This window comes from Periplaneta americana, chromosome 11 (assembly GCF_040183065.1).
Source record: "Periplaneta americana isolate PAMFEO1 chromosome 11, P.americana_PAMFEO1_priV1, whole genome shotgun sequence".
Classification (NCBI taxonomy): Eukaryota; Metazoa; Arthropoda; class Insecta; order Blattodea; family Blattidae; genus Periplaneta; species Periplaneta americana.
The window spans coordinates 78,670,491-78,687,799 of NC_091127.1; the positions used below are offsets into that span (position 1 = coordinate 78,670,491).

Here is a 17,309-nt window from a genome sequence, read left to right on the forward strand (position 1 = left end):
GCCGAGTTTTATGACGTGAAAACCGGGAAAGTCTAATACGAATTATTGTAGATGTTATAGCATGGTGAAATAACGGGTAGAACAGAAATTGATGTATAATTGTTGGTAAGTCGACTAAGCTTGTTATTCACCTGCTATAAGTACGAACGAGCAAAAGCATGTATGTCTAATTTCATCACTATTCGTTTGTCAAGTCTTCATTTTGGTTGCGTGAAAAACCGGGTAAGTCGAATTACTTAATTATTATAGACATTACAGTTTCCGTCTCAAGAAAGAAGCAGTGCGGTAAGTTGATTTGTTCTCTTCTTCACGCCCGCATACCTGTGTCTCACGGTCCCCAGGGAGTCCGTGATAGGTTCAAAAGCGGTTCCCAAGCCAAGATGTATTTTCAAATAGTATTTCAATTATTAAGCCTAACTTTAACTTTTTCTATTGCTTTTCTCAGCATCTTGGAATATTTATTTGTTATGCCCTACTCTGATACAGAGTTCACCAAGAATGCTTCCGGCTATGAGTTAAGCATTTTAAACTGAACCAAATTTGAGTATGAACGTTAAGGAGTCCGTGACACTCAAAAAGTTGGAAACTCCGCTTTAATCGACTGATATTCAATATGCGGCTCATGTGCAACTTGTAAGCATAAAGAAACTTAGAAGACAAAACATAAATTAAAATCCGATTAAAGCAAAAAAATAGTTACAAATTATCAGGTGTAAGTTCGACATTCATTCTTTCATTATTGTGAAAAACATTGAAATCATGAGCTTATCTGAAAGTAAACATATCGAGGACTGTGTGTTACAACTTTAGGACTCTTATTTTTAGGTACATTTCCACTGGCTCATCATGCAGTGAAGATCTACTCAATATATTTGGACCAGATGTAAATGATTGTACTGAGCCTGTAGATTTCGATTCCGATGATAGTGTAAAAGGTCCAGACTACCACCCTGATGAAGACATAGCAAAAATCAGTAATTTTACACCGCAATGGATGAGAGTGAGGAGGAAGAAAATTCTGAAGACACCAATGTACTCAACAACGATCAGGAACAGCAGTCCGGAAATTCTGAGCCAGATGCTGCCATTCAGAAGAAAAGAACTAGGAAGGAGAGACAAATTAACAAAGAATTGAGGAATAAAGGAAAATCCTACGTATCAGAAAAAGGGAAGGAAGTGAAAGCAAGGGAAATGCTTCCCCTTAAATCATACCGAGTGAAGTGTCTGGAAAAGTTTATGGAAGAAGATCGCCATAAGTGTTTTGAGGAATATTGGACTATTGGTAATCATGATAACAGGGTCAGATATATTTCCTCATTAATAACAATTAGTAAACCAGAGACTCATCGTGTGGTTGAAGATAACGCGAAGTTAAGGAAAATAGCTTGTAAATACGAAATTATAATTCAAGGCAATAATCAGCCCATCTGCAGGGAATGCTTTCGTAGAACATTTGGGGAAACAACCGGTTTGATTGAACGGGTAGCTAGTAAGAAGAAGGAATCTTTTTCTGGAATTATTGCACCTGATGGCAGAGGAAAGTTTGCTCCTGCAAACAAAACAAAATTGGAAGATTTACAGTGTGCAGAAAGTCATATTCTCTCCTTCCCTAGCTATGAGAGTCATTATTGGCGAAATAGAAATTCTAAGCGGTTTCTGTCCTCTGACCTTAATATATCAAAGATGTATGATTTGTACAAGGACTGTACTAAAAATCCTGTTTCACTGAAAATTTATTCTAGATGTTCAATGAACTTGATCTGGAATTGAAAAAAGCTAAACAAGACATTTGTTACAAATGTGATGTACTAAAAATGAAGATCAACACTTTGGCAGGACTCTGCAATACAAGAACGAGATACCCACCACAAGGCTGCGGAGGAGTCATATGAAGCCAAGAGACATGATAAGGAAGTGGCTCAGAAAGATGACAGAAAAGCTGTGTTAGCCTTTGATTTGCAGCAGTGCCTACAGACACCTTACCTTACAACATCAGTTTCCTTTTATAAAAGACAATCTGACAGTCCACAATCTAGTCACCAACGAAGCTACATGTTTTATGTGGAATGAAACCACGTCTGGAAGAGGGGCTAATCAAATAGGTTCCCGTCTCTATCAGTTTATTTTGAAATTGCCGGGTCATGTAGAAGAGATCACATTTTATTCCGACTCTTGCCGGGGACAGAACAAAAACAGTATTGTGGCAGCTACAGTATGTTTTCTTTTGTTATTGACAAGCTCTAACATCCGTACAAAATCACCACAAGTTCTTGTGAGTGGGCATACGCATATGGAGTGCGATGCAGACCATGCAGCTATCGAGAGAGAAAAGAAGAGGACAGGGATGAAAATAAAACATCCAAATGATTGTAATCAGCTCGTGAGGTCTTGCAAACGTAAGAAGCCATTCAAAGTATTTGTGATGGAGGGACAACATTTTCTAGACTTCAATTCCTTGACGAAAACAAGTGGGCCCTACCTAATGAAGAAATTTGATACAGGAGTTAATAAATTTCTGTGGACCAACACTCACTGGCTGAAATACACTCGAGAGACAGTGAAAATATTTTTCAAGAGTTCTCTCTCCAAGAAATAATCTTTCCGAGAACTATCTATCCGCAGACGTGGCAGAAGTACATTACCCACATCACTGCCTATGATTCATGAGGGTCCTGTTTATATCAGTGCTGAAAAGGACAAGAACATCTTGGAACCTCTACCACTGAAAGACAATGTCTTCCATGACTTCTACAAGAACTTGAAAGTTGACAACATTCCCAATATTGACCCGGACTTGGAGGAACTGGATGCAGATGCAGAAAATACCAAATGACATGTGTAATAATAAAAGGTTTTGTAAATGCCTTAGAAGACATTATTGTATTATGCAAAAGTCCTTATACTATATTATTCAATATTTTGAAAAGTAGTGAAATAATAATTAAAACGTATGTTTATGTATATACGTAAATAATGATTTTTTTTTAAAATTTGTACATAAATATGTAAGTCCCTGTAAGAATTTAACAATAGACGAGAAAACTGGGCAAGTCACTTTAAGCCAAGAACCTTTAGTGGTAGATAACTGTAAACATTTCCTTTTGATTGCCAATATGTGAATATATATATTTATGCAGGATTTCAATTCTCCAAATTAATTACACGATTTAGGAGACTCTTGTGAACTTTGTTTTCTTCCTCCTTTAAAATTTACTTTTGGAGACTTACCCGGTTCTTCACGCTTCCTGTAGAAATATTGTTGTAGCTTACCAGTAAACAGGACGCCACCCCTCTATCCTGTCCTTCATCTGGAGCGTGTACTGCGGTCTCTTATCTTCGTCTTCTTCTTCCGTTTTAGCGTCGTCTCTACAAGATTCATCAGTCTCATCCCAGGATAGTGTTATGGAGGAGCGAGTCGAACACACGGTTCGCAGCTTCGGCGGAGAAATCGCCATGCTTCAGTATGCTAACGAGTGACAATAACATAATATAATTACGAAAATACCTAAACTTACAAGATAACTGTCAATGAGCTCATTACGAAACCTTCCCTCTTGATCTCTAAGGGCCGTATTTATAGACATTTCGCTAGCCCGCGCTACGAGCATGCTAAACTAGTCCCGGCTATCGACTGGTTACTTGTACAGGTTCATATCATATCATATCGCTAACACTGGTTTATGAATACGAAAAACGTTAGTTCGCTGATCATCCACCGGAAGCCCGCGCTAAGAATGTCTATGAATACGGCCCTAAATGAATAGATACAAAAAACTCCCCATACTAACTTTACTTACTTACTTACTTACTTACTTACTTACTGGCTTTTAAGGAACCCGGAGGTTCATTGCCTCCCTCACATAAGCCCGCCATTGGTCCCTATCCTGAGCAAAATTAATCCATTCTCTATCATCATATCCCACCTCCCTCAAATCCATTTTAATATTATCTTCCCATCTATGTCTCGGCCTCCCTAAAGGTCTTTTTCCCTCCGGCCGCCCAACTAACACTCTATATGCATTTCTGGATTCGCCCATACGTGCTATATGCCCTGCCCATCTCAAACGTCTGGATTTAATGTTCCTAATTATGTCAGGTGAAGAATACAATGCGTGCAATTCTGTGTTGTGTAACTTTCTCTATTCTCCTGTAACTTCATCCCTCTTAGCCCCAAATATTTTCCTAAGAATCTTATTCTCAAACACCCGTAGTCTCTGTTCCTCTCTCAAAGTGAGAATCCAAGTTTCACAACCGTACAGAACAACCGGTAATATAACTGTTTTATAAATTCTAACTTTCAGATTTTTCGACAGCAGACTGGATGATAAAAGTTTCTCAACCGAATAATAACACGCATTTCCCATATTTATTATGTGTTTAATTTCCTCCCGAGTATCATTTATATTTGTTACTGTTGCTCCCAGATATTTGAACTTCTCCACCTCTTCAAAAGATAAATTTCCAAACTTATATTTTAACTTTAGGGTTGCGAAATCGAGGCTTGAATATTAGTAACCCTCGCTTTGAGTATATAATGTTCACTCAGCTGAGGCAGCTATATCAGGGTTGTAAATTTAACTCGACAAAAATATTACGAATTTGTGAGTGAGTGAGTGAGTGAGTGAGTGAGTGAGTGAGTGAGTGAGAGAGAGAGAGAGAGAGAGAGAGAGAGAGAGAAATCTATGAGCGTCATTTCAGAGCATATAATAGAATGTTAAAACACAGTATAAGGAAAAATTGCCTTTCTCTTACACCATTTACACCATTAAAGTTATATTAAATACTAACCATTAATTTGTTTTTATTATTAAAAGCTAGAAGGTAGATTACTAATGTCTGGGATTCAGATTGGGAAAGTGTAATTGTAAAGCCTGTGTTCATATGAATTATTAAATAAATTTTTTCTGTTTCTAAATATAAACAAACCCTCTTCGTTTCAACCGGAGGAAAATCACTCATTTTGGCTTGAAACACTTTTCAAATCTTTACACATACTACACACAATCCAATAACACTTTATTAATTACTATACCAAAAAACATGCACGCTGTTGCTTGGGAATAAAATTACTTTTAACTGATGTAGAGGCAGCTAGAGGTTTAGGTTTAGGCCTATTTGTTTTGATATCATGTTCCTAAAGACATTTAATGATAAAAAAAAGAGTGACTGATTCTTATCATAATTCTAAAACAAGATATCCGTACAAACACTACGTGAAAAGAATAAAATAAAACTTTTGCCGTCTTTTGACTTCTTTTTGAGGATTCCATTCAGGACATCTCGTACAATATGGGACACCTGACAAAATTAAGCTATAAGGTTGCGATTCACGGAGGATAGCAACTCTCTCCAAGAACGCGCCGTTGTGTCTTAACGCAACTGTCCAATTAAGTCTTCACACTCTTACAGTTAGTAAGGGAAGCTACTTTTATATTATATTATGTGAATATCTAACTATACACGTAATTTGAAGGGAGGTTTCGACATGAGCTCATTAACAGTTCCCTTGTCAGCTAATTTTAGGAGTGTAATTTATTCAACCCTACATTCCATCAACATGCACCATCAGTCGAATTCGTGGTGTATCATTAGAGAGTTGAGTGTGTGTGAAATATTGTGATGGAGGTTAATGGGTACTGTGGGGTGGATAATGGTGTAGTAGTAGTCATCACTCGCTAATAAATAACGAGACCCTGTGGGGTGGGGTTTAGATTTGTGGTCGCATAACTTAATAATAAATAAGAGGCCAAGGAATCCATAGTGGGTAATTAATGACTGCCTTTTATTCTGACTTCACTTACACATTTGATAACATTATTCCAATACAATATAAAACCAGAAACTGAAGCCAGATTACGAATATTCCACATAAATAGACTTAGCGCCAGCGCGCTAGATAACAAATTACTATAAAGATTAACAATGAAATTAGTACTTCATATAACCCTTACAAGTACGACTGCCCTAACTAAATCCTATAAAATCCATACCTACAAAAACTTATAATCTAACCAAATTAACACAATTACCCTGACCACAACTCTGAATAAATAAGACAAGCTAACCATAAGGATAAATTACACAATGCAAAGCCAAAATTTTAACATAAAAGAGTCAACCCAATATTAACTAAAACAGCGCCGGAGTCCCAAAATTGAAAAAACCCGACTGGAAATCCACCAATAAGCCATAAAACATATAACCAGGCGTAGTGCGCTAGAGTTAAAGTTCCTACGTTGGGGTCACACACACTAGTTACCTCCATCCAGCACTTACAGTCAGAGTGATAGCCTTGCGTATATTACGGCATAAGCCGTAATAAAGATGTTAGTCGCCAGTTCTAGTAGATCAATAGTAATATTGGAGTTAACAAGCCGGCTCCAATCACCGGCACCAAGGACGAACTCCTTAGCTTGCAGAACTCGCGGCGAATATATCGACGATACCATATTGAAGGCTGAATATCCTTACGAAATTTGGTGTCTGGCAATACAGACACACCGCGTGCGTCGATCTCCCGATGTAATCAGCCATCAACCGCCGAGATGAGTGCTATCACCCTCCATAGGTAACGAGGCGCCCCATACGCCCCGGACTGCGGCCACTGCCACATCAAGGTCCGCTCACCACCGAAGTATCCTCGAAACCCCCCTGGCGTACTCGCTCCGATCTCTACCCCCGGGACGAACAACCCGGAAGTCAGGAGCCGTTATATACAAATCAGCCAATGAGACGGCAGCTCTCAGAGTAAAAAGAAATAACAAATATGATAGGTGGAATAAAGTAAACTAACGCACCCTATTAAGAAAAAAGAAAAATAATAAAAAAAAACAAAATAAAGAAAACACCACGCACTCTGATAGCATATAACAGAACTACCAGCAAATGATTAAGAATATATATGAAGTACAAAACTGCGGAAAAGATGTCGGGGAAAGGCAAAAGAACAGAAGTGGTGAACAACACCACATTACTAGGAAGGAGCTCTCAAGAAAACTGTTTATTCAATTTGAAATTACTGTTAAGAACTAGTCAACATATACTGAGGAAAACTACGGAAAGGAAAAGAGACAAGAAAAATGTAAAAAGAACAAAAAGAAAAGAAAGAATGAAGAGTGAAAGAAGGAAAAACAAACGAAATACAAAACAAAAAAATGAACAAAAGAAAAAACTAAGTTGTAAGAAAGAAAGAAGCAAGAAAAGAAAAGACAAGAGAAGAAATGAAGAAAAAATAAGAATGGAAGAGGTAAAGAGAGGAAAATAAAGAAAGGGAAATGACAAAAAGAGAGAAAACTAATAAGAATAGAAAAAATGAAAAATAAAGCTAGAGAAAGTGCAGGTAAAAGAGAAAGAATTGAAGAAATTTAGATACAAGATAAAGACGAGATGAAACAAACAAAGAACCTATCAAACAAATAAATATACAAAAGTTCAAGAAAGGGAAGACACAAAAGTGTAAAGAAATAAAGAAAGAAAATACAGTGTTACGAAAGTCACATAACATAGGCATACAGCGCTCGGCATATACAACTTATCGGCATCATAACTGGTCGTAACGCATGTGTTTAGTGGGGAGATCCTACTGCTCTCGCACGGAAGTAAACAAATCAACGGTGAATGGTGGTGATTAGAGTTGAACGACGATCGAGAAAGCAAGACTAAAGCGCCCGCAAAGCCGAAAACCCGCACGACAGTATTGCCTATGTCAGTGACTGCTTGTAAACCAATGTTCAAGACATCGGGACTTCGGGTGTGATCAACTCTCGAACGTAAAGCAGCCTTGAATCGTCACTGTTGTTTATACCAGACTGAACTTTTATGTGTTTTGGCAACTGTTATATATGTATAAATAATCAAGTAACCTATTTCATACATCATCTCTACCTTTCAGTGTATAATAATCCGTTTCCCAATCTTTATTTAATTACTAGGCTCTTATTAAAATGCTGGGATTTTTTTTTTCGTATGTTTGAGATTAAGCACACAATCTCAAGTAAAAAAATATTTTTATTTAACGTTTTGTTCTATGTTTCTTAAAAATGTAAATTTATTTGAGAATTTTTTTCTATTTATATAACCATAGGTAATATCTGATAATAGACCCAGAATGTCGGCCTCGGTAGCGTAGTCGGTATAGCGCTGGCCTTCTCTGCTCGAGGTTGCGGGTTCGATCCCGGCCCAGGTCGATGACATTTAAGTGTGCTTAAATGCGACAGGCTCTTGCCTGTAGATTTACTGACATGTAAAAGAACTCCTGCGGGACAAAATTCCGACACACCGGCGACGCTGATATATCCTCTGCAGTTGCGAGCGTCGTTAAATAAACATAATTTAAAAAAAGAACCAGAACATTTTGATAACTATGATACCGTTTTGTTTTGTCTTTTTTGTATCAATGAACATCTCCAATGTTATTTATTTCAACTATGTATGTTGTTCAAAGTTACGAAATCTTTCCGCGCCGACCAAATGCTATTTCGAGAATGATGAGCGAGACTCGAAGCGCACGAGAATGACGAGACGAGACTCGAAAGAGAAATGCAACGAACACAGCGAGAGAAGCGGCAGTTAGTTTTGTTCATCTCTAGTGGTGATTTAAGCCTATAATCTCGTATAAACAATGCGCCGGAAAGAGGTACTAAGGAAACGTTATGTTGATCTTACTTTTGTCAAAGCAAATGTTAAAAATGATGCTCGCCTTTCTGAACGCAAGATCACATCGGAGAAACTTACAGATATTGAGGCAAGAATATGTAAGTTCTAGGAAATCTTCACATGTCGATTAGCACAAGAATGCGAATGTCACAAAGAGGACTGGAAATGATACATTTCTGTCCTTATAGACTGACAGTGGTTCATCGATTACAGAAAGAGAATCCAGCCAATGCACTGGCGTGAATTTTTGTGACGGTACTGTTGATTCATCTCAATTAATAACGACGGGCGAAGTTTAGTTCAATTTAAGCGGTTATGACTACTCTCAGAACACAAGACACTGGGACACTGAAAATCCTCATTTAGTGCATGAAATTGCTCTTCACGATCAGAAAGTCGGTGTGTGGAGCGGCTTTACTGCACGCAGAGTAATTGGCCCCATTTTCTTTTACGATACAGTCGACTCACAACGTTATTTGAGTGTATGATAAACAAATAATATTATAAATGATTACAGATATGGGTAGCTGTTTTACGTAAATTCGTGTAAAATTAATAAGATTACATACAACTTGGGATAATTTATACGTGCGTTTCGTTTGTTATTAACAATTAATGTACTAAAAAATATAAATGATACTCGGGAGGAAATTAAACGCAGAATAAATATGGGAAATGCCTGTTATTATACGGTTGAGAAGCTTTTGTCATCCACTCTGCTCTCAAAAACCTGAAAGTTAGAATTTATAAAACAGTGAGACTTACTGCAACCTTTTTTTCTTTTGCAATATTGACTGAAGATGAAAAACATTATGCTTACTTCCAGCAGGATAACTCCACTACACGTACAGCCGCTATATCGTTAGAAGCATTACAAAAAGTATCTGATGATCTCGTAATTATTCGAGGACGTTCGCCAGCTTGTTCCTTGGATTTAAATGTTTGTGATTTTTATCTGTGGAGGAATTTAAAACAGAGAAATTACAAATAGAGAATTGCATAAGGTGTTTCAGAATTTTCTACACCGATGTGATTCTTGCAGTTAGAAAGACAGACGACATTTTCAACACATGTTTTGATTAAATGTAAGATCAACATAAAGTTTTCTTATTATTTCTCACCGGTGCATTATTTGTGTGGGTCTATAAGCCTAAATCACCGCCTTCAACGCCGATTCGTTTTCCTCCCGTACGAGAGAGCGGCCGGATCTCCCCACTAAACGCGTGTTACGACTGTACTTTCTCAGTATACGTTTTATGCATTTCGTAACAATTCAGTGCCTTTATCATGCTGCTAATGATATTAATATTTATAGTTTTTATTTTCTTCAACTGTTATTTAAAACCACATAAATTACCGAGCGAGTTAGCTCAGACGGTAATGTCTGAGACTCGCATTCGGGAGGTCCAGGTTTCAAAACCAGTGGCGGGCCAATCCGACTGGGGATTTTCATGATTTGCCTCAGTCACAAAGGTAAATTCCAAATAGGAAATTTACATAGTATGATTCATCACCACCTCAATCACCAATATTATAAACATAGAATCAAAAATCTAAAGTCACTTACATGAACATAATCCATCTACAACACACAATAGAAATAGGAATTCAACAATTGTGACAATGGCCTAGCTACTGATATATCTACAAATCCTAAATTCGCGATAGGACCACAGTTGTTAAAGCGTGTATAAATAAACTTAAGAAAAAGAACTTACTTGCAAATGGCTTTTAAAGAACCCGGAGGTTCATTATCGCACTTAAATGAACCAGCCATCGATCCCTAACCTAAGCAAGATTAATCCAGTCTCTACCATCATATTCCACCTCTCTCAAATCCATTTTTACATTATCCTCCCATCTACGTGTCGGTCTCCCCAAAGGTATTTTTTCCTACGGCCGCTCAACTAACACTCTATATCGTCGGCTTAGAGTGTAAACCTGCTAACCACCAAAAATAAAGGGAAGCAAAAAACTGAGTTTAAATTAATTCTGAAACTTTAGGACCAAATCCAAAGTACAGGTACAAATGCCACCTTTTCTTTGGTTTTGGGCCTAAAGTTTCAGAGTTAATTTAAACTACTTAGTTTTTTGCTTCCCTTGTAAAATTTTCTTTTTGGCGGTTAGCAGGTTTACACTCTAAGCCGACGATACGCATTTCTGGATTCACTTATACGTGCTACATGTTCTGCCGAGTTCCTAATTATGTCAGGTGAAGAATACAATGCGTGCAGTTCTACGTTGTGTAACTTTCTCCATTCTCATGTAACTTCATCCTTCTTAGCCCCAAATATTTTCCTAAGCACCTTATTCTCGAACACCCTTAACCTCTGTTCCTCCCTAAAAGTGAGAGTCCAAGTTTCATAACCATATAGAACAACTAGTAGGCCTAATATAACTGTTTTATAAATTCTAACTTTCAGGTTTTTTGAGAGTAGACTGGATGACAAAAGCTTCTCAACCGAATAATAACAGGCATTTCCCACATTTATTCTACGTTTAATTTCCTCCCGAATGTCATTTATATTTGTTAGTACATTTTTAGTAATAAAAAGAATGCACATATAAATTAACTTATCCCAAGTTTGTTTGTAATCTTATTAATTTTACACAAATTTACGTAAAACAGCTGTAATCATTTATAATATTTGTTTATCATACACTAGAATTGACATTTAAAACTTAGATGCTAAAATATATTAGTAGTTTGTAAGGAACGTCACTAGACAGAAATCTGTATTCTTAATAGGCCTACTCGTATTATTCAACCAAGCACGAAATAGGACGGATTGGAGGCGCTACTATAGCGAGCGAGAGGGCTGACGGCCAGAATGCAAGTGTACGAGGGTCATAGTTCCCAAACTCACCGATCCTATTCCGAGCTTGGTTGCATAATACTTGAAGGCTCAATCACGCATGCAACTGTGTGCATCATAGAAAATACTGCCTCTCCCATTGAGAGTTAAACGCTCAGTAGCGCACAGAGCGAGGCTAAACGCCCGAACCTGTGAGTGTATTGATGTAAATCATAAATATAATTATATATACTGTATATATAAGGCTACTATAATAAATAATGAAGATTTGGGTCCTACATGATATAAATAATACAGTTTATATTATCATTTATATCAATACTTACAGTATTTTCTATCTCTTCTGTAGTTTTCCTTCAATAAACACAATGGGAAATCTAGTAGCGTACAGAAGACTTGCTGTGGTTGCAATAATATTTAACCTGATCTTGCCAGAAGACTTTCCTCATCGCTGTGAACGTATCGTATTGAATGTCAAAGGACATTTGTGCGCTTTTTCCTCATAGCCTCTGCAATCTAGCAGTTCGCTGTGCAGTTTACACAGGTGAAATAGTGACCTTGCGCTGGAAATTCATTGCAAAGGACACAAAACTATCTCCGTGGACGAGTACCTTAACAAATATTTCTGTTACTCGCACTTTTAACTCCCAGTAATACAGGGATAAGAGCCTTCCCTTGTTCTACCTGCTCATGTTAGTAGTATGGATTTTGATAAATTGCAAGCATAACTATAAATAACCACAGTGAAACTTCCCGTAACGTACATTTCTAAAGAGCGGGCATCTCTTTATAACGGACATCTTATAAAGTCCCTGAAGAAATACACATATTCTTATGGAACAAAATATTCCCAATGACAGACATTCTTAACGAACGCGGACAGTCTCAAAAAGCAATTCTTGGTACGATTACCTTCTGACTAGCGGACAGGCAAATCAAGTGACTCACCCTTTTAAGAAATACATTTTGAAAATAAAATGTACTATAGCAATGTATAGTAGGCTACAGTTTATGTTATATGTTAAAATGTACAAGAATTGCATAAAGCAAACAAAAAATGAAGGCCTGAATTGACAAACATTCCAAATCCAAAATTTACCGAATTTGATTTTTTTACTTGACATATGTTGTATTTTGCATAGACTACCATCATGTAAAAAAATAATATTCTAAGTCCGACTCTAAGCCTGTGTTTTGGAATCATACAAATATGTATTTCAATACTCACATTGCAAGCATATAAGCTTACAGTTTTTTCCCCCCTGAAAAATTTACTTCAATGGATTTGGCATGTTTGTCAATTCAGAGCTTCAATAATAAATTTTCTTTAATGCTCATTGTAATGTACAGTACAGTTTATGTTATATGTTCAGAAAAGTATTTCATTTTTTCAAAACTTTGTACGGTAATATCTTGCATTGTGTAAGGATATACAGTAAATTCATATGAATTAGTAAGTACCAGGGTTTAAGACACAGTCGCATTTGTCGCATTTTACTACTCGACTTCTAAAAGTGCAACAAACTTTGGATGTAAATGTGCAAAAATGCGACAACCACATTGGACTTCAGAAACGAAGATGGTAATGGAGAAAATGAAATCAGAGATATGTTTGAACTAATCTGAATTTAAATGAAATGCTAATGTCATGGACATGTTAAAAAAGCTATTCAGCAATGGATGTTCAGGAATTAATTTCAAAGAGCCGGTGCAATTCGTGCAAATTCTTCTAATTGATTTATATAATTCCATCGCATACTGTAAATTGTGAACGAGGATTTAGTTGCATGAATCTTGTAAAAACTGAAATTAGAAACCGCCTTTCAGTAAAAAGAATTAGCACTCTGCTAACAAATCTTGAAGGGCCTACTAGTAAAGAATTTCAATGTTTAGAGTGCTCATAAAATAATGTATTTTAATGTGATGTAAATTCAGCAGTAATTGATTCTAAACATACCTACGTCTAATGATTTACTTACATAAGTTTATCTAAAGTGTGGTAAGATGGTTTGAAAGTAATAAAACTCCAAGAAACAAATTACATAACTTTTTGTTTCTGCGTACATTATTAATTTTATTTTTCTGCACAATTATAATAGCGCACAAGCATTTCGAAAATTTGCACAAACATGATTTTTCATTTGTATATTTTTGCGACAATTATTTATTTTATAGCTTAAACCCTGGTGCGTACTCGTACAGTGTTGAATATATGGAATGGCAACGAGTTTGATACTATTTTCTAAATAACGGTCACTTCTTAATAACGGACATTTCTCCCCTAGTAGTGACCGTTTTTGGGAAGTTTCACTATATAACTAATTATTAATTTTTTTTTTAGAAAAATTATTTCTCAGATAAAACTAGCTCGCCTGTCTCATGTATCAGTTTACTATAATTTTATAAATCATATAAGAAAATTACAAAAAATCATCGTCGGCTATTCTTACAGTTGAGCGTTTAATTTAAAAAAGATATTTTATTTTTTTTTTACTAAAAATTATATTTGACGGGCATCATACCCGCATAAGTTGACTTGTAGACACTGAATATGAACAAAATCCGACCAAATACGTCAGGAGAAATCGCTGTACTCGGATAGACAAACATACTTTCGAAAGAACTTTCTCCATATCAGGAATTCAGTATCACTGTAATTTTTCGTAAATATTTCGTACAATGAGATAGTAAATGAATTAAGGAGGGGGGGGGAAGCAACAAGCAAATGGAGCAAGGTAGGGCGAAAGGAAGAAGGAACGAAACGAAATGAGGAAAAAGAAATAACGAATGAACGAACGGATGAACGAACGAATAAGTGAACGAATGAACGAACAAATGAATGAACGAATGAATGTTAAATTAAAGAAGGGAAGAAATGACGAAATAAAGAAATTAAAGAGAAACAAAATAAGTCTGAACGGGAATTGAAATGAATTTTCGACATTACATCTTCCGCGAACATGACAGTGTGATGTAAATATGAGGTGCTGCTCTTCCTGACGACCTCTATTCAAACAATTCTTAAATCGATTATGATGTTTAAGACAAATAAATAAGTAACCATTCTGAATTTTAAGAAAGTCAATATAAATGACAGTATTAATTAATATTTTTAAGAAAACTTTCACAAATATATGAGCAAAACGAGAAATATAACTTTCACGTACTACTAACCATTAAAACATTATAACAATATTTTCTTTAAGTCCGTCATAAACTTATCTTATATAATAAAATAATTATTATATATTATCTTATATAATAATAATCAAATATATAATAATTATTTTATTATATAAGATAAGTTTATGACGGACTTAAAGAAAATATTGTTAAATTAACAAAACTTATCGGAACAAAAATGGGCATAAAATTCATCACCACATTAGTTAAGACTGAAAAGTAACAAGTGTTTTGTACATCATTGTCACTAACGAATTAAAAACTTATTCCTAATATGAATTACTAATTACCTTCTGATTTCTTGATTACTCCAAAATTGCTTCATTACTCATCAGTCATCAACATCAATATATATCAACATTAAAACAAATATTTCCCTCATTTGGAATTATTTTACGAACAACAATTTGTGTCCCAACTCACCTGCCTCGCAGTGGTGCACAGCTGACATGGCGCCGTGTTTGCAAACAGATTGTCTCCATGACAACTGCACCGACTCACGAGCGTGGGACGCACAACACGTTGACTTCTATCGCCATGACCATTCTGACGTAAAGGAAAGTGAATATCACTGTGATGCAACAATTTATTCACACTGTTTGCAAATACGGACAACATCACAACATGGGGGTGGGGTGGAAGAAGTCATAGGAATCCCCAAGGGCGCATGTAATTTGAGGAATACATGTACGTTCGTATACAAAATAGTTACGCATCCTCTGCTCTCTTCCTCTAGAAATTTAAAATCGGGACGCAGTCACAGTGAATAGTCTTATCGATCACTGCTCTTACTAGTTGTATTATTTGAATAACTACATCTTTGTGGCTCATTGCAGAGGTAAAATGCCTTAGGTAAGACGCCCAAGCGTGTAATATTGAAGGGCACAGTTGAAGATATTTGAACTAATATTTTCACTGTCAATATAGACAACATTACATAAAAATTATGTAAAATAAACGTAAAAGTGATAAGAACAATGCACTGAAAAGCAGTGCAATACCAAAAGGCACAGAAAGTGTCTTGAACGTAATCAAAAAGAATTAGTACCATAAAAATCAGAAATTTATGAAGATATTAACTCGACGTTTAGCAGGGATTTGTATAGCCTACCATGTTGTTCAGTGCCAACATCCTAATTAATAAATTAAATATCTACACCTTCCTCACGAGCCCTGGTGTATCTCATACAGAGACGCTCTCATGGATTCGGACTCGCAGTGGTGGGACATGTTAACCGTGCACCCGTGCACAAAAGAGCTATTCTAACATTTAAGTTTTTTCAGGACACACAATATCTGATGCCTTAATTAAGCAATTTTTTTTTTAACGAATTCACTACCAGAAAAACATTTGGAAGAATGTGTTATCTCATATGAAATGACATAGTTTGCTTCTAATGCAGGATTGAAATTTGATTTTTCATTCAATTCCATATTAAAATATGTATTTTGTTTTCCTGTCGCCTTTTTTAAATATAACACAAGTCTGTGATATATATTCAAATTAGGTTTAAGTATAACATAACACAGTAAACAGGGATTACGTAAGAAATAAGTCTATGAACTATACATATTTTTCAAAATCAATAATTCTGCATGAGTTTTGTAGTGCCTTCTTGCTTTTTATATTTAGTACCTGGTTTTTTACAGTACATACAATGCATTTTATCATCTTTAATTATTATGAAATAAGCATTTTCCCATTCCTTTCGAAATATTCGAAGCCTTCTTTTGCCAGAAACGTCTATTTTGAACCCGTACAGTCCACCACAGACTGCATTACAGATGTTCAGGAGTAGTAAACAAACTGCATTCAACGCTCCGTAACCGAGGAGTGGGGGGGGGGGGGTACCTGTCATGCTCCTCTTGGTCCTGAGTGCCACGAATGCTCTTGGCTGCCATAAATAGGCAATTTAATTGTGTGAAGGAATGTTGCAACATACCAACATTGTACATACAGCATACGAAAAATAATTATGTATATTTGACTTAGATTTTGAAGACAACGGTTTCTCTTCATTCCTTATTTCCTAAGTAAAGAGAGGCGTTCCACGTGATTTCCACAGGACAGTGTCCCTAAACTAGGTTACTATTCGTTTCATAGATTAAATTTCTACATTTCATAACTTTCAGTAAAATGTTTCTCCATATGTTAGTATGGTTACCAGCAAATTCTTTAAATATTGCATTCAGCTTCTTGTGATTTGAAGATTCAATTTCTGTCACGTTGAAAACCTCTCATTAAACTGCACAACTCCAGTATGTAATGAAACTACTACTCTGCTGTGCATAATATTATTGTAATGTAGTAACTGCCTAAAGTCATTTACCCATAGTTGTGGATATAGGCTACTGTAAGTTGTTTACTTTATGTGAACAGAGTATAATATCGCTAGTGCAATAGATCTACATATATGCCTAGCTGCACTCAACCTGAAAACAATGTTTTGGTACGAGCTTCCTAAGACTGCTTATAATCCTGTGGACACGGGTTCGATTGCCGGCGTACCCACAATTTATAAATTGTGTTGGGCAAGCCAGTCGTCCAGATAACAGGGATTTTCTACGGAAGCTCCGGTTTCTCTGCGGCATCCCAACAACTCTCCAACAGCATCTCATCTTATTACGTGTGTAGCGCAAGGATGCAAAACTGTG

The 17,309-nt window shown here is 36.2% G+C and overlaps 1 protein-coding gene across 4 annotated transcripts in view; it reads right to left on the bottom strand.

Annotated features, from left to right (window-relative positions):
- Nucleotides 1–15,202, bottom strand: part of LOC138709116 (fibronectin type 3 and ankyrin repeat domains protein 1-like) — a 101,212-nt gene extending 86,010 nt beyond the window's left edge. Inside the window, exons 1-3 of one of the 4 annotated variants that reach the window (XM_069839648.1) lie at nucleotides 11,798–11,927; nucleotides 9,476–9,610; nucleotides 3,271–3,466 (exon numbers count right to left, since the gene is read on the bottom strand). In XM_069839648.1, coding sequence (XP_069695749.1) covers nucleotides 3,271–3,455 — 185 coding nt within the window. In that variant the 5' untranslated portion in view covers nucleotides 3,456–3,466; nucleotides 9,476–9,610; nucleotides 11,798–11,927. Of the gene's footprint in view, nucleotides 1–3,270; nucleotides 3,467–9,475; nucleotides 9,611–11,797; nucleotides 11,947–15,077 lie in introns of those variants that run through there. The other 3 variants (XM_069839649.1, XM_069839647.1, XM_069839650.1) reach the window with 3 other exon arrangements.
- Between the last annotated feature and the right edge of the window lie 2,107 nt (nucleotides 15,203–17,309).